Here is a 27,694-nt window from a genome sequence, read left to right as displayed (position 1 = left end):
GTAACCACGGCCCTATAGAGCCAGTGGTTTTGTTCCTTTAATAATATCACAATGTACGTTTCAAACTAACTGAATTGCGTTGAGAATTGGACGCAGTAAGTTATATAATGTATATAGGGTACATATATGTGTGTGTCAGTGTACAGTATGTCGATTTCAGACTTTTACAAACACAGGTTATCGGCCAACTGCTGCTGCTCCTTCGAATTACTTGCTCAAGTCCCGTTGCGTCTAACATACTTTTAACTATTAAAAACAGAACGGTATATTACATGGGAAATGCGATTAATTGATGTATCTCAACTGCTACAAGCCCATATACAGGGGTGAAGCATGTGTGTATATATACCCCACTGAAATTATATGAAGATTTATTTTTTTCGATTTAAAGCTTTCTTGACTGCATGGATTCATATTCTTGGTTCTTTTGGTAAAGTAACGTAGAAGGGAAATAATAAAATAATATTAATTAAACATAATAAGATAAAATTCTCACGACGTTTCGACCACAACGTGACTTACCGAAAAGTCGGCTGCTTGCGTTGTGGCCGAAACGTCGTGAGAATTTGATCTTATTATGTTTTATTTATTTTATTTTATTATTTCCCTTCTAAGTGACTTTACCAAAAGAATAAAGAATATGATATGAAGAATTATTCTTATTTCGAAGCCTCTACGTGTCTCCCACCAATCACACTATACGTGATACATATTTTAGAGTCCCCTCCGTGATGTATGGAGCCATCACTTTCGCAATGTTCAGTCACCTGTTGATAACATGTTGAAAAAGAGGGTCATTATGAATCGGTGGGGTAGCTATAACTGGATCGCACTGTATCATTGCAGCCCGTTGAGTGATTTACTGAGAGAACGTCAGTGAACTGAGTTTCTATATCGCTGGATATAGTCCACTAGCTATGCCCTCAATTAGTAGCCGTTATTTGGAAGATATATGAATGTTTATCGGTATCAATTACAAGCATAATATGCACGTATATAGGCCAATACCAATATCGTTTATTGGACGTGACATCTGTGAAAAAAATATGTTATAGCTCATCGGATTCCTCCGGTATGATTACATATTTTTGCCTCTGTTTAATCCCGCTGTCCCCAACGTGGTGTTGGCCATAGGGGTTGCTTGACCACACTTGGCACGGTGGAGCAAACGTTATCATGTCATCGCCTCCGTAACGCTGCGTGCAAGCCGCCTGGTCTGTCGCTCCACACAAAGCCCCAGGTGGCTCACACGCAACGAGCCGGCCACGGCAGGGCGCACAGGTGGTGCATCTGCCAGTCATCTCAGTCAGTCAACACATGGCACCTGCTGGGTCTGTCTCGTGGCCTGCGCGCCAGCGAGCCTTCCACACGTCACGTGGCCTTGCAGTGCACCTAGCCTGGCACAGGCGTCGTTGTGACATCATCACCTCGTCACGTCACCTAAGGGGAGGTGATGGGGTGGGAGGGGCCTGAGAGAGCGGTTCACAGGTCACTCACGAATGAGCCGCGGCCAGGGATCAAACTCAGGTGCTCACGTAGTGAGAGTACCTCTCGACAGCCGCGCATGGATCCTCTGTATGTCCGTGCGAATGTGCGGCTCCTTATCAATGCACTGCTGTATGAGGCACCTGTTATTTTCTCCACGCCGATAGCGAAGATATCATTCGGGTCGATAATTCTATAAACAACATTACGGGTATTTTTAATTGTCCAAAAGGCGTAGGATTTTAACCAATCTGTTTTTAGACTTGTTTACAAATACACTGTAATTATTATTTGTACAGCGCCGTCGGTCGCGTTATATTGATGATGATGATGAGGATGTTGTTCTTGCTGTTGTTCGCTATACGCTTTGCTGGTGAGGGACGTTATCGTCACCGCACTTTGCGGGTATACACTGGTTTATAAAAGCCGGGTCCACACACGAGCGATCAGTTGCACGCAACTAGATTGCGTACACGTGGACGTGTCTGCAATTTAGTCGCTCGCAGTAGAGGCGGGACCCGAGTCTGAAGCAATTTGCCGTAAAGGTGTTGCAACCACTGCGTGCGGCACGTTTTGCGAACTCCGATTCGGTTGTTAGAAGGCCCGAATGCGCTGCGAAAATTTAATTGTCCGCGCGCAACTGCTCGCTCAGCTGTGGACAAAGCGGTCGCAGGCAAAGGTTCGGTTACGACGATTTCGCTAAGGCGTGGACCCCGGCTGGTGGAAGTTATTCCCTTGGTACGTGAAATGATTTTTAGTCTCTGAACCCGTTTCCGACAATCGCAGACAGTATCACATTACTCTTAAAGATGAACACAACTACTGGACAAACGCAGAGAGGTTTTTTTTAAATGTTTATTTTAGTCCCAGACAAATAATTGCATGGGCGGTATTATGTGCAAGTCGTGAACACTGTAAAACTTGCAGCTATTGTTGATGCTGATGATGGAGATGATGATGATATATTCACTAAAGACTACTTGGAGTATATAAATAATAGTTATAATTTCCGGCTCTTTGCCAGTCCACTGCTGGATGAAGGCCTCCCCACGCTGCGTCGCTCAAGGGGAGTTTGTGTGTTTAGGTTGTTGCCCTTCCCCCGCACCTCCGATTCGCACGGTTGTCGACGTACGGTTCGAAATAAGTTCAACGTGCGTACGTACGAAGTTGTTTGACCATACTTCACCACGCTGGCGAGTGTGGGTTACTCAAGGGGTGGTGTCGGAGGGTCCAGGCCTGGGTCATACGTCACTCGCCACTGATGTCGCCCAAGTCCAGGAATCGCACTCAAGTCGCCGGGTTAATAACGCAGTGCGCTCACCACTGCGCCACCGCTCCGCCACGTACGGTATACAGACGAAATGTTTCGTGCAATGTCTTATTGGACAATATGATCCACATGTGGTACAAGGACACGGCGTCAATCGGTTGCATCGGATTCACGTTGCGTATGCCTATCCATTGCACAGCAAGCTGCATCAACCGTTGTGAACATATACAGAGCGGACATGTTTGCGGGCTGTCGTGTTTAGTGTTTGATTGTTGCTGAATACGATGCACGCAATGGGACGTCTTTGCATGCTAAGCGAAGACGTGGTGATCTCGGCGTACACGCCAACGTGACGCCCTGTCGATTTGAAACGTCCCGCGCACGATATACTTATCTGCACGCGTGCAAGCATCGTAGCCGCACTGATCGGATACTCGGGGGGTGGGGGTGGGGAGAGGAGGCAATACGCGGTCCTCAGTAAGGAGAAGGCTTCCCCGCCCCTGGCAGACAGCGCACGTGTACACAGCGCGCTTGCTGCTGTGACATCTGTCGGCCTTAGGGAGGAGTCGGCCTGTCGCCGCGGTGTCGCGTCTTACCTCTCATCATGTGCACTATTCACGGTATACACAGCGAGAGAGCTTTCTGTAAGCAACGTATACACGAGCCCTTTAAAATAAAGATGTTTTCCGTACGATGCTGACCGTGTGATGAGTCACTCGCGAATCGTGTCGATTTTGAACCGCGCATGCGCACATCCGCATCGCGTCATCGGGCATGATCGATCCACTGCTGGATGAAGGACTCCCCCAAGTCATCGTCGTTCCTCGCGGTCCTGCGAGACAGCGATCCCCCAAGTAGCTGCACGCGAGGCGATTTCATCGCTCCATCCACGAGGCGAACGCATTCGTTGGCGTCAAATAGACACGTAGAAAATCAATAGCCCCGTGGGCCGAAACGTCGTTTCTTACTTTAGCTGAAGCGAAAACAAAAGTCGGGTTTACATTAACTCGTAAGGGATGTACCGACTCACACCTCCTCCAACACGAACGTGCGATGGTCACGATTCTGGTGACGATTCTGTAAGCACAAGATTTGTTTCTTTGTCCCATTGGCATCGTTTCTCGTTCATTCCGTCTCGTTTGTATCATTGTTGTTGACTCCATTAGCGAAAGTTTATATAAAATAAACGAAAAACTATTTTTCTTGTTATTTTCTTTTTAACCTATCTACGTGACTTTACCGAAAGACCCAAAGAATATAGTTCTTGGTCAATCCACTGCTGGATGAAATCTTCCCGAATGCGTGTCAGTCATGGGAATTGCTTGTCCATACTAAACCACGCCGGTCACTGCGTGTTGGCGAAGAGGGGGGGGGGGTCCACGGATTAACTAAAATTTCACTCACGTGGGCCCAGCAGCAATTGGCACGAGTCGAGTTCAACTCGAGTTCAAATCCCGGTTTGGGGGAGGGGGGGGTTGACTCAGCCCATCATCCGTTCGGGTTCGATACAAGCAGCAGCACTTCGTGGCCGCGTCAACAGTGGTCGTCGTCCTACGGATGGACTCTACCCCTGTCGTAGAAACGTGGATTTTCCACCACTGGCTCAGGGCTGTCATAAACAAGACACGAGCAACGCCTCGTTGCTCTCGATCGAGCAGAACAGCGCTTCGTCCACGTCGAGTCAGACCGAACAACCGTGGCCTGAATTTGAACTCAGGTGGCAGGGCTCACGGATAAGCGCAGTGCGCTAACCACTGCGCCACCCAGCCACTCTCCCAAAGCCGCCGCTATACTAATAACATAAAGCCTCTCGACGATTGTCCGCCCGGGGAATAATTGGTGCGCTATTTATTGCAGAGCACCGGTTAGTTGCTAATGATCCCAACGCCGAGGCTTTTGCTTGCGCGCGTGGAATACAGCACCCCGTAGCGCTACTACCAGCGGTCCTCGCTCGCGTTACGTGCGCGCGCGGAGGGCTCCTCCGCGTCTCGTGTCGAGTATCGATTTAAGTGAAGTAACGCGGGGGAGGTGGGGGGGGGGCACGCGTGTGAGCGAGTGAGTGAACGCGCGCGGCCACAAGTGGAAAATCGCGCGGCGCATTAGAGGCGTTAATGGACGGTATAATTAGACAGCGCGGCTCACAACAAAAGCCGAGGCCGCTCGCGGACGCGGGGTGTAGTGCACGATACATTATTTATGGGAGGCCGCAGTTAATTTTAATGCCCTCATCATTAACCGCGGTCGGTCAATCAATCATCAGTTCTACTGCTGGATGAAAAAAGCCCCGTTGCCAACCGCTCACCATCCCACGATGACGACTGACCCACCCACGGGGCCGATGTCGGCATCGGCCAGCGAGTTTGCCTCCAGCACGAGCCGATGTAGATCGCCGTCTATTTCGTCTCAGAATCTTGATTGAGACTGCAGGAGGAATCCGGAGAGCTGTGAAGCTCTTTGCCACAGATGCCTGAATGTGGAATGTCCCCTCTCTTCACGTGGCTGCCACTCCGTGATTATTTTAATGACATTAGTTCGAGCGTAATTTCTCTACTCGTAATAACTTACTGCATAGCCATTATTTTGGTGTTGGAGGTTAATGATCATTATTTGTTTGTATATATATATGTGTGTAGCGCCCTCCTATACGCCGAGCCGCCTCAGAGTGTGTGAAATAAGTCTCATCTCAACCCTTTGAAAGAGCACCCCCATTGGCAGCTGTCCCCGTGGGCAGAGCGATTCTGTGAATTCCCGCGTGTTGGGTCACGATTCGATTCAATAATTACCATCGTTTCGTCTCGTTTTGTGTTAATCATCGTTTGATTCGTCTAGTTGCCCAGTTTTATTCGTTCCGCTAGCCTCGATGGCGTATGAGCCAATCATTTGTACATCAATTGCATACACCATGAAATATGGGTTCTTGCATCACATTATAATCGACGAATCAATACATCGTTATATGCCCGCAGATAAGGAACAAAAACATCGCCAAATCTGTCATTCACACGATCTTATGCCAATAAACGTATGTAATAGGCTTTCATTTCGTGCAATAGACTATGCCACTAATTAGTTACCCTTAAAAGCCTCACTGAGTCTCAATACTCATATTCAAGAGGCTCCCCGCACTGGGATGTTTGATCAATACCATTAAACCGAGTACGCAGAAAAGAGCCACCAACGCATCACACACGAGCGGACACAATTATCGAGACGCGTTTTTTTTTTCAAGAGCGTGCTAGGCCAATTTAGCAAATCAGCAAAGTAATCTGGGAGGAAATCAGAGGACCCGAGAAACTCCACCACGCATACGAAGTGGGTGACAGTCATCACTACCAAGTTGATTTTATTTTAACCAGGTGAGAACACAGCAGACGAAAATTATTCTCATTAGCAAGAGTTACCTGGGGGTGTTATTATGCCAGTAAGGGGGGGGGCGATGATTGATATGTGTAGTCCCAATTTAGTAATTTGCGGGTAGTTTTTAATTACGTTTGGCAATATGTTACCCTGACACCGGCACACAATGGTCTACTCTTGCTGATGGCATCGCGGGATGTAGAACGTCCATGGTGAAGCGCACGGAGAGTAGTATCGTGGCTATAACACCCGCAATATAACACTAAACTAAAATAATGTTTTGTTTTATTTTACCAGGTAATGCCCACTAACATTTTTTTATTTTACCACATAAGGCCCACTGAGCTAAATAGCTCTATTACAGAAGCGACCTGGCCACAAATGATAGCTCAACCAAGTGGCTTACCATGTGGAAATCTATAGCAGCCAGATATTCTAAACGCATGTTTCTAAATGTGGAGATAAAATGCACGCAACCACGGGGAGCACGAACAAACTCTATATATACACAAGCGTCAGGGTCTGGATCGGAACCCATGATCTCCTGTATACCAGGCGAGATAGTTATCGTCTCGGCACCGTGGCGCATTAAGCAGGGCTGTCGCTGGAATCGAACCCTGAACCTATATCCAACCAAGCAGGCGAACCCTCTACCGCGAGGCAACGTGAAAGCCCACGCCTCCTCTGAAGAAGGGTCATTGCCCGAAACGTTCAACTTCGAGTTGCTTAGTGACAACAACAACAACAAAACCACGCACATCAGCAGCAGCAGCATCAGCAGAGGAAGAAGTCACTCGCCACTCCGTGTCTACTCCCTTGCCCGTGCAGGCGCTCCGCTCCGCGCGCGCCCATTGCCTGCGCGTTGCCCTTTGGCACCGGGCAATCTCCGGCGTGCCCAGCGTTTATCGCGTCCCCATAAAGCGCACCTTGATCGCGGCGACGACGGGTCGAGATGGCGGTTGCTAGGGGTGTTTGGAGAGGAGGTGGGGGAGGTGGGTGACCACGGCTGGGGGAGACGGGGGGGGGGGGAGAAGGGGAGTATGTGGTGCCACGGTGGATAGGAGATGTTAACTAACCTCACGCGGTACACAGAAAGTCGTATTTTTGTGCCAATTTCCAGATTTCTATCCCTTCTAGAACATCGTCAAAATGCACATCTTCAGTCACATCTAGAGATAAATGATTATTAGTAACTGCTGGTAGGCTGTGCATCTTATCAAGTTGTCGCATCACATTTTTCCAATAAATACCCTGAAAATTTAGTTATCAACATTTATTAAAACGTCTATTTAATTAAGTAGAACGTTTTGCCTATATTTATTTAAAGTTGGGCATTTTTACGTGACGTCACCTTTCTCAACCCCCCCCCCCCCTCTCGTCACACATCGTCACACATCGTCACACATCGTCACAAATGTCTGACCCCCCCCCCCCCCTAGATACGTGACGTCATTTATGGACGGCCCCAAACGACGCGCTGGGAAATGGAACAGGCGACTTATGAGTAGCAAGACGATGCCAGTGTCATAACCACTACACCGCCGTGTCAGCATCTCTCAAACGAAGCTATTCTTTCATTTGACCAGGTAAAGTCCACTGAGCTAAGCAACTCTTTTTCAGAAGCGAGCTGACCACAGATGGTAGCTTACCATGTGGACATTTTTAGCAGCCAATCCCTCTAAAATCATGTCGATTCTAAATGTGGAGGGGAAAACCGGAGGACCCGGAGAAAAATCTACGGGACCATGGGGAGAGAGAAACACGCAAACTCCAAATACAGCAGCAGGCGTCAGGGTCGGGATCGAACCCACGACCTCCTTCATACCAGGCGAGGTAGTTAACATCTCCTAGCCACCGTGATGATGATGAGAGAGAGAGAGACACGCAAACTTCAAATATACAGCAGCAGGCGTCAGGGTCGGGATCGAACCTACGACCTCCTGCATACCAGGCGAGGTAGTCAACATCTCCTAGCCACCGTGATGATGATGAGAGAGAGAGAGAGACACGCAAACTTCAAATATACAGCAGCAGGCGTCAGGGTCGGGATCGAACCTACGACCTCCTGCATACCAGGCGAGGTAGTTAACATCTCCTAGTCACCGCGGCGCTACTATATCCGGGTGGTGGCCTCGTTAGCACCAAAGATCTCTCGTTCAAAGAGGACTGCAGAGACATCATCCAACGCGGCGAGAGAGTTTGTGTACGTCTGAAAAGCTGATCGCTATACCGTCGAGAGCCTAGTGCTCTCAGAAGGGTCACCCAAGGCGGGAAGACTTCAGTGGAGACGTCAGACAAAACCCGTTTCGAAAGGTCCCCACATGACCTTTTCAAATAAATGGTGATCCAAGAAAGCAACGGGAAACTACTTGGATTATTTCTCCCTTGAAAACTTCAATGATGACAAGCAAAATCAACAAAGGCCCTGAGTATCGGCGTCCTTTAAATAGGACAGGGGTGCTAAGAATCTCCGAGCTTGTGTCAAAGAACCCTTTCAAAGTAGCAACTTGGAACGTTAGAAGTTTACTTCAAGCAGGAAAACTAGCCAATGTCATACAAGAAATGTATCGACTTAAAATCAACATAATCGGTCTAAGCGAAACTAAATGGCCTGGAACAAAAAAGTTTATATCGAGCGAACACCACATCTTCTGCTCCGGAGGAGAAGAAAACACCAAACAAACATACGGTGTCGCCTTTATAGTACACAAGAAATTAGCGAATAAAGTCAACAACTTTACCCCAGTATCAGAACGAATAGCACTACTACAATTAGCAGGCAACAAAGTCAACGTGAACATTCTACAGGTTTATGCTCCAACAGCAGATAAACAAGATCATGAAATCGAATCGTTCTATGAGCAACTAACCAACACGCTGAAGCCGCTGAAGAAGCAAGACATCAATAATCCTCGGCGATTTCAACGCCAAGGTTGGCCACGGTCGAATGCAGAACATTGTCGGAGAACACGGACTAGGAACACGGAATGAACGAGGCGACAGACTGGTTCAATTCTGCCAAGAAGAACGTTTCAGTATTGCTAACACGTGGTTCCAATTACCACCTCGACGACTGTACACGTGGACCTCGCCGCAAGACTCCGACAACAACATCGTCAGGAACCAAATCGATTATATCCTAATTAACATCAGGTTTAAGTCCAGTGTGATTACAGCAAAAACCTACCCTGGAGCCGATATATCGTCAGATCATAACCCAGTAACAGCTACAATAAGACTCAAATTGCGATCAATACAATGTACAAAGACGAGACGAGCAGACCTGGAGAAACTGAAGAACAGCGCCGATAAAAGACAAGTACAGCAACATCTCAACGATAGCATCCGCTCAATAACAACAGAAACAGCAGATGTTCAGGAGTACTGGCGCTCGTTCAAACAATGCATCACAGAAACAACAGAAGTCATGCTGGGACATCAGCCACCGAAAAAGAAACAACGATGGATGACACATTGTATTCTCGATCTAATGGGCCAACGAAGAATGTACAAAAACAACAACTTGGAGAAGTACAAACAAATGCAACAGAAGATCAGAGAAGCAATCCGACAGGCAAAAGAAAAGTGGATGGAAGAACAATGCACCGAGATTGAAGAACTAATTAAAAAAACATGACAATTTTACTCTGCACAAGAAGCTCAAAGAAGCTGGTAACATCTACAGACCAGCCCCAACAGCTACCTTGTATGCGGACAACAACCAACCAATCCTAAATAAACAAGAAAAAATGGACACCTGGACAAACTATATACACAAGCTCTATGGCGCCATGAGAACATCTGCAGAAAAAGACCAACAGATGTCGAAAGACGCTCTACACATTTTAACTTAAGAAGCAGAACATGCAATCAAAACAGCTAAGTCAGGCAAAGCGTGCGGGCCCGACACAATTCATGTAGAATTGCTCAAACTATTAGACAGTAACAACATACGACAACTGACTAATTGGTACAATCGAATATACAATGGCAATAAAATTCCATCCGACTGGCTACAATCCATCTTTGTGGCCATACCAAAGAAAGCAACAAGCCGGAAATGCGAGGACTACAGACTGATAAGCTTGATGAGCCACGTGCTGAAAGTCTTCCTGAAGGTGATCCAACAGCGCATACGCTCCACATGCGAAAATGCATTGAAGAACACACAGTTTGGCTTCTGCAAAGGACTAGGCACAAGAGAAGCAATCTTCTGTCTACAGATACTACTACAGCGATGCTACGAACATCAGAAAGAAGTGTACATCTGCTTCATAGATTACGAGAAAGCCTTTGACTCAGTCGACCACGACCGACTAGCAGCTCTATTAAAACAACTGGGACTAGATAAAAACGACATCAACTTCATCATTGCTCTTTATTGGAAGCAAACAGCCCAACTCCGATATGACAACGAATTGACAGACCCAACACCAATACAAAAAGGTGTACGACAAGGCTGCCCACTTTCACCCAGTCTTTTCAACATCTACTCGGAGCAGATTTTTGATCGAACACTAGCAGATAAAAACATTGGTATTAAAGTCAATGGACAATACATCAACAACATCAGGTATGCCGACGACACTGCACTGCTGGCGGATTCGGAACAAGACCTACAACAAATCTTGGACGAGGTTGCCACAGAGAGTCAAATATGGGGCTTACGAATTAATAAAAAGAAAACAAAGGTTATGAAGGTCAGCCGAACTACAAGCGAAATAACAATCAAGCTTGGCAGCGAAAAATTGGAACAAGTACACCGATTTAAATACCTTGGTGTATTCATTGACGATCAGTTGAACCATGAAGTCGAAATCAAGAGCAGAATTGAACAAGCAAGGCAAGCATTTATTAAATGGAAAACACTCCTTGCAGACCGCAACTTGAGTACATCACTGAAACTGCGCACACTGAAATGTTACATCTGGTCAATTTTGCTGTACGGAGTAGAGACGTGGACACTGACAATAACAGCAACAAAAAGGCTCGAAGCTTTCGAGATGTGGCTGTATCGAAGAATGCTGAAAATCCCATGGACAGCCAAAACCACCAATACACAAGTTCTGCAAGATATGGGCACTGACAGGCAACTGCTGAAGACCATCATTAGCAGGAAGTGTTACTACCTAGGCCACATTGCCCGAAACGACCACAAATACCAGCTATTAAAGCTAATCCTGGAAGGAAAAATCGAAGGGAAAAAACGACCAGGACGGCCAAAAACGACATGGCTCAGTAACATCAAAACATGGCTACAATTAACAACAGCAGCACAAACTCTACACGCCGTGCTAGACCGGGACCAATATCATCGTGAAGTCGCACACGCCGTTAGGCAGCACTAAAGAAGAAGAAGAAGATGCGGCCAAATGATACGAGGCGTGACGTGTGTGTCGCGATCGCTGGGAATGTATTTCACCGCGGGCTGCCAATGCTACGGTGGCGCTATTGCGGTAGTGGGTGAAGGTTGTTGCACGTGTTGATGTTTCGTCCGTTGATAGCCAAAGAGCCAAGCCGTGACCACAGTGAGATTAGATATCGAGAAGGTATGTTACTGGAGAGGAACTCTCATTTGAATGTGAGCACTCTTAATTTGCGCGCGCAAATGTGGATCCGGCGTACAGGAAGATAACGTGGTGTGATTGGTCATCACATGGGAATTGCGTTCAAGAGGTCTCCAGTTTGATTTCCTTTCCCGGCGCGGCAGTTGCCACACCGGGAGAAGCTTCGTCAAGCTCGCTGACTCTGTCCACCATGCAGCATCAATGGATACACCGCAGTCAGTAGATTTGAATGTCGCGAGTGGGTTGGGGTAAAGTGTGACACTCCCACCGTCTGGTCAGCGTGGAGGCGGAGACCAAACACGTGGAATTTACCAAACATCCCAAAGGGGCCGTCCATAAATGACGTCACGCGATTTTGGAGGATTTTTGCCCCCCCCCCCCTTCGTCACACGGCGTCACCAAAAGTCAAACCCCCCCTCAAATATGACGTCACAAAGCTCTGCCCCCCCCCCAAATAAAACACGCTTCAAATCGCTTTAAACTATTGTCGTTGTAGTGCGTATTTAGTGTGGCGCTGCACTCTGATGTTGTAGGAGAAAATATTTATTAAAAAGTATATTTAATTAAGTAGAACGTGTTGTCTATATGTATTTAAAGTTGCGCATTTTGATGTGACGTCACATTTCTCAAACTCCCCCCCCCTCGTCACACATCGTCACAAATGTCTGACCCCCCCCCCCTCCCTAGGTGCGTGACGTCACTTATGGAAAGCCCCAAAGTAGCACGCCCTTCCTAAGCTCCTTCTGGTGCAGGTCCTTCTGTTAGCAATGGTGTGTGCTAGCTATTGCAGGGCTGCACCTCTACCTCTTTTAATCGGATGGCCGCGCAAACATGTGTCTCATGCAGTAGAGGATAACAATTTCTGCATGCCTCGCATGTCAAGATGCCATTACATGTTTAGAGCTTGCGTCTGGCGTGTGATTCTGAATTGTGTTGTCACGTGCAATGTATTCACGTGTGCACAGGGTGATGGGTGCCGTGGCTTGCCCGCTGCTCTAAACCAGCGACCCGAGTTCGATTCCTGGCCATGGCTATCATCAGTGGCGAGTGATTTACGAAACGTTTTCACGAACGCGCACTGAGCGGCGTGATTAGGGTCAAGCAAATCGTCACGCCGTGGGGAGGTGTCCTCATCCAGCAGTGGATTGACAAAAAAACACGCATTGATCATTTACTGATGTATCCGTTGAACTAAGCCATACGGTTTGTATATACATACCATAACAAGACGCGTGACATTTTAGAACTGAAACAAATATATTTTTAATCAGAAACGTGTTCCAACATGTATTCAATACGCATTACGTGCGTGTAAAACGCGGCTCCGTCACACAAAATATCATCGAAAAAAAATCCCCGTGACTTTCAGCATTTCAAAATCGTGCTCTTTACATCAATGTCTGACACGTGTGTTGTCCTTCCGCGCACCTCCTGTCAGCACGGTTGAGCTAGTACGGCGCGAAAGAAGTCCAACGCCCTCTAACTTACGTACACACCGACGTACACGTGGGAGGGCTAATTTTGTGGTGGGGGGGGGGGGTTGGCGAGAGAGGGCATTGGCATGGTCTGCACGGCTCCAGGACCAGGAGGAAGAGCTAAGGCCAGATGGCCTTGGAAGTCGCATGTCTGTCTGCTCTGCAGCAGCTGCGCGATCTGACGGAGGGGAGAAGGCGCTGGCGAGGTGTGGGAGCATCAACAGCGATGGCTTTTGATGACATCTTGATCTTCAATACACATGTCTGCCGTCTCTACGAGTCAAAGATAAACACGGTGCGCGTACCGTCAGCACAAGGGCATTCCGAATTCATCACTCGTGGATTTACCAGCGGGTACCCGTAATGGAATACCGTTTAAATGACGGAGCCTTGTTATTAGTGTTAAGCACTTATTGCGTAAAATCATTTACTGTTTATAAAATAAGAAAGCAAGCCTTTGACCGGTTTCGACTTTGTGAGTGTCATCAGCAGAGGTCACGCCTGTTCGATTAAATGTTGCTGCGTTGCCTGCTATTATTTGTGAGAACACTCTCTCTACTTGGAGATGCCCCGCCACTGCTGTGCAAAATAAACAACCCATATCGCACTGCAGTCCACATACACTGTTTATCCTGCTCGCGGATGTTTTTCCTGTTGTCGTTGGTGTTTCCTCCGCTTCATCTTTCGTTTGGAGATCCCATCGCGTCAACGTGTCACCTAATACACAAACACAACGCGGTGTGTAAACAGACGAGACGTGATGACGCAGAAAATGATTCAAGCGCAGGACCGGCACCAGCGTGTGGTTGTGGTGGCGGTGGTGGTGGCGGTGGTGGTGGCGGCGGTGGTGGTGGTGGTGGTGGCGGCGGTGGTGGTGGCGGTGGTGGCGGTGGTGGCGGTGGTGGTGGCGGTTGTGGCGGCGGTGGTGGCGGTGGTGGCGGTGGTGGCGGTGGTGGTGGCGGTGGTGGTGGTGGCGGTGGTGGTGGTGGCGGTGGTGGCGGTGGTGGCGGTGGCGGTGGTGGCGGTGGTGGCGGTGGCGGTGGTGGTGGTGGTGGCGGTGGCGGTGGTGGCGGTGGTGGCGGTGGTGGTGGCGGTGGTGGCGGTGGTGGTGGTGGTGCCACCAGAGCGAGTGGAGTCGCGGTGTGGGGAGTGAGCGAGCTGGCGCAGTGGGGCCTGCGATGCACCACGACATCTGACAACCCGAGCTTGATTCCCCCCCATGATGTGTGAACCGGCCCCACCTAGGTCGACTCGGCCTCCACTCGGGATCTGACGGAGTGTGCACCAACACGGGCACTTCGCACGCGGCTCGTCTGGCACCACCACGCGCTCGTTGCACCGTGCGCGCCTTGACGCGCCCTCGCCAACAGCACTTGCACCAACAAAGCGGCTGCTTGCAGCTGTGATACAACGAATCGAGGATGAGCGTCTCTTATTCACATTGCATCGCGGCTCTTCACATATCGAGAGTTTTTTTTTTAATGTTTTTATAAAAAACTAAATGGTCCTTCTTCTTATTATTATTGTTGCTGTTTTGCTTACCGAGCCCAGGATGGACGAGGGCTGGGGTAGGCCAGCCAGAGCTACCGGCGTGCAGGCTGCCCGCCTGGTCCGCATTCCATGTGTCCCACGTGGGCCCGCGAGATGCCGCCTGCGATACCGGGCGTGCAAACACCTCCCATCCGCCGGAGCCAGATGACAACAATAACAACAACAACAATCAACAATCAAGGTTCTATTTATCCACGAAAGCCACGCCAAGTCTCTAGCCTATTTGCATGTGGATGTTTAGCCAGCAGTTACATTAAAGTACTGTGTTTTTGTATTTAAGAACTTGCATCTTGGAATCGCTGCCTCACTTGATACAGCAAATCTGGCTGTGACGGTCCCCCCTGATGACGGAGACTTGTGTTGCCTCCGAAACGTCGTGATTTTTTATTATTCTATTATTATTCATTTTAATTTCATTTTTTTACCTACGTGACTTTACCGAAAAAAAACGAACAGTATGAATCCTTACAGTCACGAAAGCTTCAAATCTAGAATTTTTTGGGGGGGTTTGGAATGTGGGAGGGCATTTCAGGAGACGGAGAAAAACCCATCAGGCGAAGACGCGGATGGGTTACAGTCTCACGGAGTCTCACAGCTTCACTGTTGAGAAGCTCATGCATTCGGGATGTTTGTGCCAGTTCCACTTTGCGTGTGTATGTACGCATGTTGAACTTTGTTCGCACCGTACGTAGCCAACCGTGCTAATCGGAGTTTGCGGGGGCAGGACAACAAACTAAACACAAAAAGAATATTCGAAAGAAAGGAGTGTTTAATCTAGGTTATGTAAAAGTGCGTAGCTCCAGTGGATTCCTAATATCGGAAGGAAGAGCGTTCCAGACGGCCACAGAAGCGCGTCTGAAAGCGCGCGATGCAGTGGCCGTCTTTGTTTGATGGTTGTAGCCAAAAGCCGTTGCGAGTTCGCGTGATGGTTTACGCCCTGTTACGAGATCAGGAAGGTATTGCGGCTAATTTGCGACAAGCGCTGTGTGCGTAATGAGAGGAGAGTGAAGGAAAAAATCCAACCGGCATTCGAGCGGATGTCGCTGGAAAATTGACACCGACATTATAGACAAGTCAGCGACCTATTTGCTGTGCTGCCATTCGGAACGGTAGCGCACGATATGCAACATGCGCCAGAGAAGTCAGCCGCCGTGGAGATGGAGCGACACAATGAGCTCGCGTGCGGGTGCTCTGTGAAGTGCATTGCTGGACCGCGAGGAATGACGCTGGCTTCGAGAGACGTTCATCCAGCAGTGGACTGATTATGGCAGACGATGATGACTGACTGACCGCTTCTATAAAAAAACCAACGCGCCCACTGTTCCACGTACAGCGTCTCTATACGCGGTCGCATTTATAAGACTTTATACAAATCCACGTTGTTCCAAAGCCATCATTACCCAGTACTACAAACACATCCAAAACCAATTATTTCCTCAAGTATGCGCGGCGAGGGTGGTGATGGTGTCGAAGGGGGGGGGGGGCTGGGCCAGATTACTCCACACGCCGTACAAAACCAGCAGTGAGCCCCCCCCCCCCACATTCATCGCCACTTGGGTTAGGAAACAGCGCGCACGCGGCTCCACGTCGCCTCCACGGAGTCTGGCCGCCGCTTGGCTGTTTGGCAAGGCTCTGGCGAATGGGGTGGGGGTTGAGGCTGGGCGGGCGGGTGGGGTGGGGGGCATCTCGTGACAAGTCAATTAGCGCATAGTTTGAGAGCGCACAGAGCCCTGCCGTAAGCGGCCAATTAGCCAAACATTTTACACGCGCCCCTCCCCCCCCTCCCGTTAAGCAGGGGGGCCCTTAAAAACATAACCACGCGCCGAGGAGTAATCTCCGATAATCCCCATCACTATTTGATAGCGCGCTCACTCAGGAGAGAGAGAGGGGCGATGCAGCTGCACACAGCCTGGTGTATGTATGAAAAACAAGATAGATTTCTGGTAATAAAACAGGGGAATAGATGTTCGAACGCCAGATAGACATCTTTTGCAAGGCACCAAGTCCGCATTGACCACACAGTGCTTGTGGCAAAAACACGGATACTGGCAACAATGTCCCATAGCTATGGCTGTATGTTGAACTTCCTTTGCACCGTACGTAGCAAACCGTGCTCATCGGAGGTACGGGGGTGGGGGGAAGGACAACAAACTAGACGCCAATAGCAGTTCTGAAGAAATGAGTTCGTCAATCGAGATGATGTTAAAGTGCATAGCCACAGTGGGTTCCTACTATCGGAAGGAAGAGCGTTCCAGACGGCCGGCAGAAACGCGTCCGAAAGAGCGCGATGCAGCGGCCGCCTTTGTTCGATGGCCGGCCAAAATCCGCTGCGAGGATATAACACACACAGGGTCACCTCTCTGATATGAAGAAGGAGCATTGCCCGAAACGTCGCCTATTACAGTTCCGCATATTCATTAAAAGGCAATGTTTTTGCAATGTCATTGCCTTCTAACGAATCTAATGGTTCTCCGGACAGAGGGTCGCCGGTTCGAACTCCCTGTTGCGCCAGTTGAATTATTGGGACGTTTTTATTTGTTTTAGTGCCGCCACCGTCTCTGTCCAGCCGGCAGCGTAATTGAGTCCATCACGCTCGGCCGATCGGCAGCTCGCGTGTGACGGGGTGAGTGAAGTGCGCCAGGGACCCGTCACCTCGTCTAGAAGACGTCTTCCAAGACGTCCCGCCGGCGTGGAAGAGGGGCGGCGCGAATGACACGTCTCGAGTCTAGACCCCGAGCGAGCTCCCTCTCGTGGAGGTACCGTCCGCCGGCAGGGGTTCGAGAGCGAGCAATTGCGGGGCTGCGCCTACGCGACACGAGATGTGTGTCTTGCGCAGGCGATAATTCGTCTGCAGCGGGGGGTGAAGGCGAGCACAGGGGGAACAGTCCAATTAGGAGAGATTGCTTTCGGCTGATTAATTTGCGAGGCGCGCACAAGCCGATTAGGTCGCGAGTATTTAAACCGCGATCAGCTCGCACAAGTGCATCACACATCAATTTCTCTTTTAAGGCATTAGAGAGAGAGAGCATTTGCTCCCGTGCGCATATATATATAGTTGGAGCTAAAGGCTTCATTTTTTTTTTGCAAGGCTCGTGTAATGTAAAGCACTTTTAAATATGACCTCTCTCCACTCATACACACAGCGTATATGCAATTTTGGGCGTGCGTGTCTCTTTGAAGAATAATTTGAACCGTTCCACACGCCGCAAAGACTCGCGATGCAGCTCGCGTTTACAGTCGACTCGCTCATCAATGACTCTCCGACTGACAAGAAGGATGACAGACGTGCATCATCATCATCATCACCATCATCATCAACATCTGCGGCTACATCAACAACAACAACGACGGCAGAAGCAGGGCTGATGGCAACCCTACCCGACCGAAGAGCGGCTGTTGCCCTTCGCGAAGGCTCCCTGCAAGCCACGGGGTCGCCCTTCCCGTCTCAGGCTGCCTGCCTGTGCGTGCTGTGCGCCGCGTGGCCCGCCTCTCTGGGTCACGTGTGGCTCCACAGGGCAGGCCCCGGGCAGCTGCTCACGGGGGCAGCCGGAGCAGCTGTGGCTGCCCCGACATACGAGCTGAGTTCATCTCAACCGCACGTGGCCACAGGTGAAGTCACACCGGTACCACGCACGCACAGAGATCGATATCAATAACAATAATAATGATCTTCTTGGTTCTTTCGGTAAAGTCACGTAGAATGGAAATAATAAAATAATAAAAATAAAACATTATAAAATAATTGTCACGACGTTTCGGCCACAACGCAAGCAGCCGTCCTCAGGTGGAGAACAGGTCTGCCGAGAAGACCTGTTCTCCATCTGAGGACGGCTGCTTGCGTTTTGAGAATTATTTTATTATGTTTTATTTTTATTATTTTATTATTTCCATTCTACGTGACTTTACCGAAAGAACCAAGAAGATGAATCCCTGCAGTCACGAAAGCTTTCAATTGAAATAATAATGATGATGGCATTTGATTATCCCGTAACCATGCCAATTGAAACAATGGCGCAAATGTCTTAGATATTCACACCTCGGTCCACCGAGCAGTATAAATGAGTGTGTATTAGCAGAACGTCGTTTGGCATGGACTGGTTTTTCCCAATCAAAATATTATCCAGCCGTCTTTGTTTGAGCCGATTATTATTTGATTTGTAGGATCCGGCAACTCTCGCTTTGAAAGGGTTGGATCCTGCGTCATAGCCGGCGAATGTGTAGGGGGTGCAACTACACCAGGGCACGTGACCCGTAGGGGCCCAGGCACCGAGCCATGAAAAGGGGGGGGGAATTGAAATTGAACGGGGGGAACCATTTCATTCCTTGCAGCAGGGCGTATGCCAACGACGCTCGGCTACTGGCTGGATCACAGCGTACGCCAGCCGACTGTGCCCAGTGAACTGCGTTATGTTCTGTGGTGCTCTAATACCTATCAGACTACTGCCACGGGAATGTGGAATTTCCACCACTGGCCGAGGGCTGCCTAGACAGTTGAGGGATCTTCATTTGATCAGGGAGACACTGACTGGCAGGTACTTGATATGGATGAAGGCCTCCAGCAGTGGACTGACCATGGTGAGTCGTGATGATGAGATATACTGGCCCGTGCCATATGAATGTTGATTTTACACCACTGGATCAGGCCTAATAATTTTGATGAGCAATATGTCACGGTCGTTGAACAGGGAGACAATTTGATTTACATCCAGGATACATTTTCCGTGCTTTAAATTCGATTTTTGTATTAAAATAAGGGCTGTTTATTTGCGTATAAAGTTTTTTCTAATATATAGGACAGATATAAAATGTATATCTCCTTTACAAAAATTATCTTACTCATGATACATGCTTACATGTATACATATATTTAAATGTACGTGTATTTTTTTTACATTTAGAACACAGTGGATGATAACACCAAATACATTTTTTCCTGGCGATAATTGAAGTTTGCTTTTCTCCTACTTCAAACTCGAAACCTAGACCCAACGTTTTGACGACCAGAAGTCAGTTGAGGGATTTCAGCCGGTCAGCTGTGACATAAATCAAGTTAACCAAGAAGAAATGGTCCGCCTGCCGATTGATTTAAAGCTGCGAAAACAGAGGGGGCTTTGTTGTAACAGAGTGGCGTTATTGCCATTTTAACGTTGCTTAACCCCCAATGCACTCGCGTGTTAACATTTTAACTCCGCTTAGGTCGAAGGTCAAACGAGCAGTGGCATTGTCCTCTAACCCTGCCGAGTGTCGGCCTGGTCTCGGCTAGAGTAGATTGATATGACACATCTCAGCGGTGAACACGTGTCGGGCATCGTCAAACCGCTGACCGTGGGGTAAAGTGTGAGTATGTTGGAAGTGGATTTGGAATTTAAATGCAGTGAATTGCAATGATATTATTGTGCGTGTCGAGTGACAAGCTGATTTGAACAATACGTGTCTTATATTGGCTCGGCTCATCATCCCTCCGAGGGCCATAAAACGAGTACCACTAAGTGGGGAAGTAAACAGCGGTTGTACTATGGACTAACTCGCCCCCGTCATAGGAATGTGGAATGTTCACAATTTACCTAAAGCTGTAAACGGGAAATTATCACCACGCAGCTCTATTCTTTTTTTTACAATAATTGATATTGACTATAAATCACGGCTTTAGAACAAACTGAATTTTATTACGGCATAAAGACAGGGGCGTAGCACGTTTTAGTGGTGTACTTCGATTCACTGCTGTGTTTGCATGATGCGAGCTGCCAAGGATCTGTTATAGCTGATAAAGTGTGAACACGTACGAGGCAAACTTGAGAGACGCACATTGTAGCTCACAAAATCAGAGTCCCTTCCCCCTCCACCCCCCATCGTTTAAAACAACAATTATGAAATCAAATTGTTTTATTGGTCCCATGTGATGCAATCGAGACCCTTCCACGTGGAACTCTAACCTACAGAAGTGCGACGTCACCCGGTGTTAGAGAACGGCTCCTGGAAGGTGACGTTAGGGAGCTGCTTCCCTTCGATTAACTTCCACGCACATGAGGTGGAGCTGCATCTTCTGACATACCATGCTAAGTGTCTTAATCGCATTGAAATTAATCAAAAAATTGTATAAGCATCATGTAAACAAAAAACAAACACAATGACAAGGCTGCGATCATCAACACACTGCAATTGGAACACCGCTTTAATCAATGATGGCAAACAAAAAAAAACCCGGATTTGAACCCAGGCTCCCCAGCGGTGGTGCCTCAGTGCCTCTCACGTGTGAATGACCCTGATCCACCAGGCCACCCCCGTGTCGTAATTTACTTTGACATGCCCACACCAAGAGGTGACGCTCGTTAAGTTCGCACCCGCGCGCATGAGCATACCATCACATCAAAGCTCTCTTGCTCCGAGCAAGCGTGGGTGGGCACCTCCTTTAGAAACGGAGCCCACCGCGTTAATGCCTTTATGGGCCTCTCTCCAGCCAAAGCGTTGCTTCCGATTTGGGTCGCTCCCCAGAAACGACGTGCCGTGCGCAGCCAGCCTTGTATTTACCGTTTAAAACACACACACCGATGTGTAGACATCATGCACACACCAACAGTATTCTATCAGCTTTGGCAGCACACTCCATAGGAGTTCAATTGTCAACCATGTGCACGAGTGACCTGGGGCATTAGTGTGGTGGGAGAGGGGCGATTATTGCTATGCATAATCCCAATTGAGTAATTTGTCGGTAAATTTGAAATTTGGCAAATTTGGACTCTGACGCCGGCACACAATGGATAGCTATTGTGAATGACGTCAGCTGATCTTCAACGTGAGTGTAGCAGATGGAGCATAGTATTATTATGGTTATGACATACCGCAGTAATAACCAGGGCGGCCGCTGGATTCGAACCGTGAACCTCTGCAACGAGCGGCGAACGCCATCACACTAGACCGCGTCACCACTCCAGACATTTGCACCTTTTTAGGGTGAGAATTTAAAGAAATTTAGAACTTCTCAGTGAACCTGCGCACAGGATGAAACCAATGAATGTCTCGGACACAACATTTTTTGGAGGCCCAACTTCAAAATCCTGAAGTTGTTTTGGGGATTTTTTTTCTAGTTATAGCATAAGCAGAAACTTGACTATATTTGTGCCAATTTCCAGATTTTTATCCCTTCTAGAACATAATCAAAATGCACATCTTCAGTCACATCTAGAGATACATCATTATTAGTAATTGCTGGTAGGCTGTGCATGGCATCAGGTTTTCGCATCACACGTTTTCCAATAAATACCCTGAAATTGAGTTATCAATTCCAGGACGTATGATGTCAAAGCACTGGAGTATAAAGGAAGGGGGGATACACACAAAATCAGGGGAATAGGTTAGTTTCCACTGTCAGGGGTGCCACGGTGGCGAGATGTTAACTACCTCGCCTGGTATGCAGGAGGTCGTGGGTTCGATCCCAACCCTGACGCTTGCTGTGTATTTAGAGTTTGCGTGTTTCTCTCCCTGTGATCGCGTAGATTTTTCTCCGGGTCCTCCGGTTTTCCCTCCACGTTTAGAATATTTGGCTGCTATAAATTTCCACATGATAAGCCACGTCATTGAGCTATCATCTGTGACCAGGTCGCTTCTGAAAAAGATCAGAATAGCTCGGTGGGCCTTACCTGGTGAAATAAAACATATATAGTTTAGTTCTTGACTAATGGCCATCATAACTTCTATAGCGATGTGCCCTGCTCAAGCCTATTCAATTTACAGTTTTCCCTCGTTATTCACGAACTCGCTATCCGCAGCTTTGGCCATCAGCGAATCGCATCTGGAACGCTCCGCGACTGCATCAAGAGAGAGAGAACATGACGAGATAAAGACACGAGAAAGAATGTGATGCGAGAAAGTGACGAGATAGAGTAATGCGATCATTTATGTATTTTCACAGCTTATTTACGTATTTATTAAGGAATTTTATTGAGGTCAATATCATTAAATTTCGATTTAAAGCTTTCGTGACTGCAGGGATTCATCTTCTTGGTTCTTTCGGTAAAGTCACGTAGAAGGGAAATAATAAAACAACAAAAATAAAACATGATAAATAATCTTATTATATTATTTTATTAAGTTTTCTTTTTGTTATTTTATTATTTCCCTTCTACGTGACTTTACCGAAAGAACCAAGAAGGCCAATATCATTATCCGTGAAATTTACTATTCACGAGCCTCTCCGAAACTTAACCCTCGCGAATAACGAGGGGACACTGTACTTCACAAGGTGTCGGCCCCACTAAGGATTGGGTCAGTTGTGGTCGGGTCTCAGTTCCATGGGCTGCCCCTGACTGCCCCTCACTGCCCCACGGGGCACACCTGCCCACAGGTGCCGGGAAGCGAGCACGCACCGCGTTCAGCAGCGGGCAGCTCTTGGCTCTCGAGCGAGAGTTCTCAGCCAGCCGATACCTGTCCCGACTGCGACGCATCCACGTGGCCGCTCGCCTGCGCCTCTCCGAGAAACAGGTGCAGCTCTCTACTCTGCAACATTTCCCCGGCACCTCTGATTTGCAGGGTTGACGACGTACGGTGCGAAAGAAGTTCAAACGTACGGTAGACACAACCCTCTTCTCTCCAGCCCTCTCCTCCTCCTCCTCCTCCCCCCACACCCTCGCACCCTCTCCTCGCCTGTCATCTCCTTTTCTCATCACCTTTATTTACATCCCTCCGCTCTCATATCCTCTGGCACCATCTCCTCTCTTCTCCTCCCCTCCCCTTTTCTGTACTCGCATCACTTCTCCCCACGCCGATCCTCTCTTATTCCACCCCCCCCCCCTCTGCTCTCCTATTCTCAACATTCCCACCCTCTCCTCTTCCTCTCTCGAAGTGTCCCTCCATTGAATGTAATACCTCAGTGGGCTTGGCCTGGTGGGATGGGGATGGCTTAGTATTGTATTTGTATGTGTCTGGGTGATTTGTTTATCTTCATTGTACCATGCACAACTATCATGTTTTTGTAACGTTGATTGTTGTAACGTTCTTACCAACCCCGACTGGACATCTGTGAGAAAAGAGCTTCATAGCTCATCGGATTTCTCCAGTATAAATAAATATTCCGATTCTGAACACAGGTCGCCCGACAGAGCAGTGCTCTACTTACAACCGCTCTGTTCCGATTCAGTAGAAGTTCACATCTAAGTGAAGTAATTATTTACAAAAGTAAGTGGATTTATGGAGATTACCCGAGTTTATTGAGAAATGAATACATTGCGTTGAAATCGCCCCACCTCATCGGACCCGCGTTATCGCAGCATCCGCAGCAGCAGGCAGTGACAATTCGCAGAGTCACAGATTAACATCGATTCTTAAACCCACGATAGATGCAGCGAATTGTGCAGGTAAGAATCGACTGGAATTTTTGAGAATCATGCAAATGTTTGATTTAAACCCAATGATTGGAACATGACATAACGACACAAATATAGTCCAGACAGTATACATAATACAAATTTAAAGCCTTACGACAATCCTCTGCTTAGTTAAGGGCTCCTAATCCCATTGTCAGCCATGAGGGTTGTTTGTCCACAATTCACTCCGTTGGTTATTGCAGGTCTGGTGAAGGGGGCGGGCCACACGTGGTTCAGAAGTCACACGCCACCGATGGTAGCCGTGGCCAGAAATCAAATTCAAGTCGCCGGGTTCATCAAAGTGGCGCACAAACCCCGAAAGGCGCTCCAGTTGGAGGCCGCTGTGCCCGATGTGGGGCCACATCTTCACCTGTATCTGCACCCTTACGACATTAGGAGCATCCCAATGTGAGCTCCATTCACTTTCTGTGTTGGGTTCTTATTAAAAAAAAAAAATATTATAATGTATACGATACTCACAAACAATAGTTTTGGATTCTCGTTAGTTGGTGTTTAGAAGAAGAATTATACATGTAAGTATGTATGAATGCATGGAAATGCTGTTACTTGTCATTTTCACTTCATGCCCAACACTGGCCACGCGTTATCAGCCTCCTTTTCTTGGTGCGTTCACCTGGCTGGCTGGCTGGGCTGTAGGGAATTGCTGTGTTATTACAGGCAGGAGGTAATGAGTAAATATTTGTGCTGTGTGCCCGGTGCGCTCACCAATTTAGGTTGTGGGTCCCTCTCTCTCTCCCCCTCTATTGAGCGGGGATTAGGCCACTAATGACTGGGCATGGACCAAACCTCGTCACCCCCCCCAACCCCCACGATGGGATTAATTCACATGACTGTGGGGAAGGAGGTGGGGGGAGTTTGGGAGTGCAACAAGTGCGATTTGATTAACATGGTTGGCTACGTACGGTGCGAAAAGGGTTCAACATACATACATTTGATACTTAATTCTGGTCTTGATGGTAATATAATTTCATTTCTATCTGTCTCGTTCGCATTGTCTATAAGGTTTATTGTCTGGTGAGGTGGGGCCGTGGGGCAGTGATGAGCGCATTTCGCCATGCACGCAGCAAACCCGCACTGGATTCACTCTCACAAATTCACTCTGTCACGTGGTTACATTCCATTTGCGACGCTGAATAATAAAATGTTGAAAATGTTCCAAAGTAAGCATTTAAGGCATTGTGATGAATGTACGAAGGATTTGCAAAGCCTTTGTGAACAAACAAAAAAGTATTCTCAATAAAGTTAAACTGGAGATTGGTGGAGCGTTGTTTAGCGCACTGCGCTGTAAACCTGGCAAACTGAGTTTGATTCCAAGCCAGGGCTAACATTAGTGGTGAGCGATGTCTGAACCGACGATGGGCACCCAACCCTTCACCAACCCACGTTGTTAGACTCTCTGTAACAACACCGATCTTGATCCACCGAGTAACATAAGTCAGTGTTATTATATTTGCAGCAGTTACTCAATTTGGAAATCGCATGTGGTACCTGTGGTGAATGTGTTTTGCCAAAAAAAAAATCAGTTTTTGTTTAATTTAAAAGATTATAGCTGCTTTTGCATTTTGACATTCTGACTTTTGACAATTAATATTGGGATATCTCGGAGGGTTTCGAGATAATTGGTTCTTTACCCTTGTATCTGGCAACAAAACTGACACCTTTTTTACAAGGAGTCATGTTTGCATAGACCGCAATACCTGCAGTCATAATACAAACAAAAGAACATAACTCTGATAATGTATGCACTGTCCTTAAAGTTGATTGATCCACACCCGAGACAGCTTTCCTTAGAGCCTAGTCTCATATGGGTTGGACCAGATGACGCCAAAAGGTTTCGAGATGTTAACTACCTCGCCTGCTATGCAGGAGGCCGTGGGTTCAATCCCGACGACTGCTGCTGTATATTTGTAGTTTGTATGTCTCGATGCCAGTGCTCAAGTGGATTTTTCTGCAGTTCCTCCGGTTTAGAATCAACATCACGCGTTTAGAGTATTTGGCTGCTGCTATACATTTACACATGATGATAAGCCACTTCGTTGGGCTATCATTTGTGGCCAGGTCGCTTCTGAAAAAGAGCTGTATTGCCCAGTGGGCCTTACCTGTTAAAATAAAAACAAACATAGTTTTAGTTTAGTTGATGTATGTAGAACTTATTTCGCACCGTACGTAGCTTCAGAAAAATTGCTGTATTGCTCAGTGGGCCTTACCCGCTTGAATTAAAAGTTTAATTTTAATCTAGTTTAGATTCTGCGGTGGGCATCTCTCCGCAGGTCAAAATCTGGTTCCAGAACCGACGCGTCAAGCAAAAGAAGAGCGAGACGCCGTGTTCGTCTTCCACACTGTGCTCCTCCTCCTCGTCGCCATCGTCATCGTCGTCGCAGTCGCCCCACGTGGAGCTGCCCGCGAGCTGCCACTGTGAATGCAAGAACCACGCGGAGGCAGAGGCGGCGCGGCCGTGAAGCCGGCGGGCGACGCAAGTGGCGACGGATTCGCGGGGCGCGATCTGAGTCCATCGACAGATTCGCGGTCAGTGAGGTGAAGCGTTGGGGATACTATTGGAAGTTAATTTGCCAGTAAAAAATTACGATAATTGTTTATTTTTTTTACCCTTCTATCTGGCAACAAAACTGCATAGACCACAATACCTGCAGTCATAATGCAAACAAAAAATATAACTCTGATAATGTGCACTGTCCTTGAAGTTGATTGGTCCACACCCGAGACAGCTTTCCTGAGAGCCTAGTCTCACATGGGGTTGGACCAGATGACGCCGCTGGCCGGAGGGGCTCCAGTTGGAGGCCACTCTGCCCACCGTGGCACGAGTGGGCGATCGCAGGGCCACATCTTCACCTTTATCTGCACCATTAGGACACGAGGAGCACCCCAATGTGAGCTCCATTCATTTTCTGCGTTGAGTTCTTAAAATGTATATTTATATTAATTATAATTTATACAATACTCACGGCAACCGTTGGTGGTACAAACGATAGATTTGGGTTGTCGTTGGTTGGTGTTTCGAAGGTTTTGATGAATTTCTACTTGCAGACAAACATTCCACCGCTGCGTAATAGCTGGGCAAGTAATGATGCATTGATCCATGACACGATACATACGTCGAATAGTGCGCGTGGGAATCAATTATTAATTCCTATATGTCGTGATTAAATGATTTACCAGCTAAGCATCTCTGAGTCTCAAGACTCTTCTCCAGAAAGGTCATCGACTGGGACATTGGGCCAACGTCGTTGTGTTCCTGTTTGGCTTCGTGTTGGAGGAAATCGCAATGCGAGGCACACGAGGTGGGTGACACTCAGTTTCATTTCATTTATTAGGTATAGCCCTGTGAGCCATTCGGCTCTTGAATCGGGTGCAACCGCAACAAACAAAAATACGAACAAGAAACATTTTAAAGTGACTACATGCAAACTCCAGGAAAAAACAACAAAGTCTTCCAGAAGAAGGACCGTATATCAATGCTGTGTGCAAAAATCCCAGTGGGATGCAAGTCAAACAATAACAACCATAAGACAATTTAGATTAAAGTTACCAGTCTAACTCTGTACTACAACAAACAGATATGGCTAATCCAAAACGTTTTCGAAATCACCA

At 47.8% G+C, this 27,694-nt stretch overlaps 1 protein-coding gene across 1 annotated transcript; it reads left to right on the top strand.

The window, feature by feature from the left end:
- Window positions 1–17,923: 17,923 nt before the first annotated feature.
- On the top strand, window positions 17,924–27,266 carry LOC144723920 (uncharacterized). The gene is made up of 4 exons (XM_078602695.1): window positions 17,924–17,990; window positions 18,117–18,314; window positions 23,047–23,183; window positions 26,356–27,266. The coding sequence occupies exons 1-4, from the start codon at window positions 17,924–17,926 to the stop codon at window positions 26,542–26,544; spliced, it is 591 nt and encodes a 196-aa protein (XP_078458821.1). The 3' UTR covers window positions 26,545–27,266.
- The last annotated feature ends 428 nt before the right edge of the window (window positions 27,267–27,694 follow it).

The sequence above is a fragment of the Lampetra planeri genome, chromosome 19 (genome assembly GCF_965212315.1).
Source record: "Lampetra planeri chromosome 19, kcLamPlan1.2.h2, whole genome shotgun sequence".
Taxonomy (NCBI): domain Eukaryota; kingdom Metazoa; phylum Chordata; class Hyperoartia; order Petromyzontiformes; family Petromyzontidae; genus Lampetra; species Lampetra planeri.
The sequence above is the reverse complement of the archived record's forward strand: the minus strand, read 5'-3'. Positions and strand labels throughout refer to the sequence as shown.

Coding starts and splice junctions, on each gene's coding strand:
- LOC144723920 (XM_078602695.1), top strand. CDS start 17,924: ATGCAGCTCGCGTTTACAGTCGACTCGCTCATCAATGACTCTCCGACT. Junction 17,991..18,116: donor TGACAAGAAGGATGACAGAC/GTGCATCATCAT, acceptor CCCTTCGCGAAG/GCTCCCTGCAAGCCACGGGG. Junction 18,315..23,046: donor TCAACCGCACGTGGCCACAG/GTGAAGTCACAC, acceptor ACCTGCCCACAG/GTGCCGGGAAGCGAGCACGC.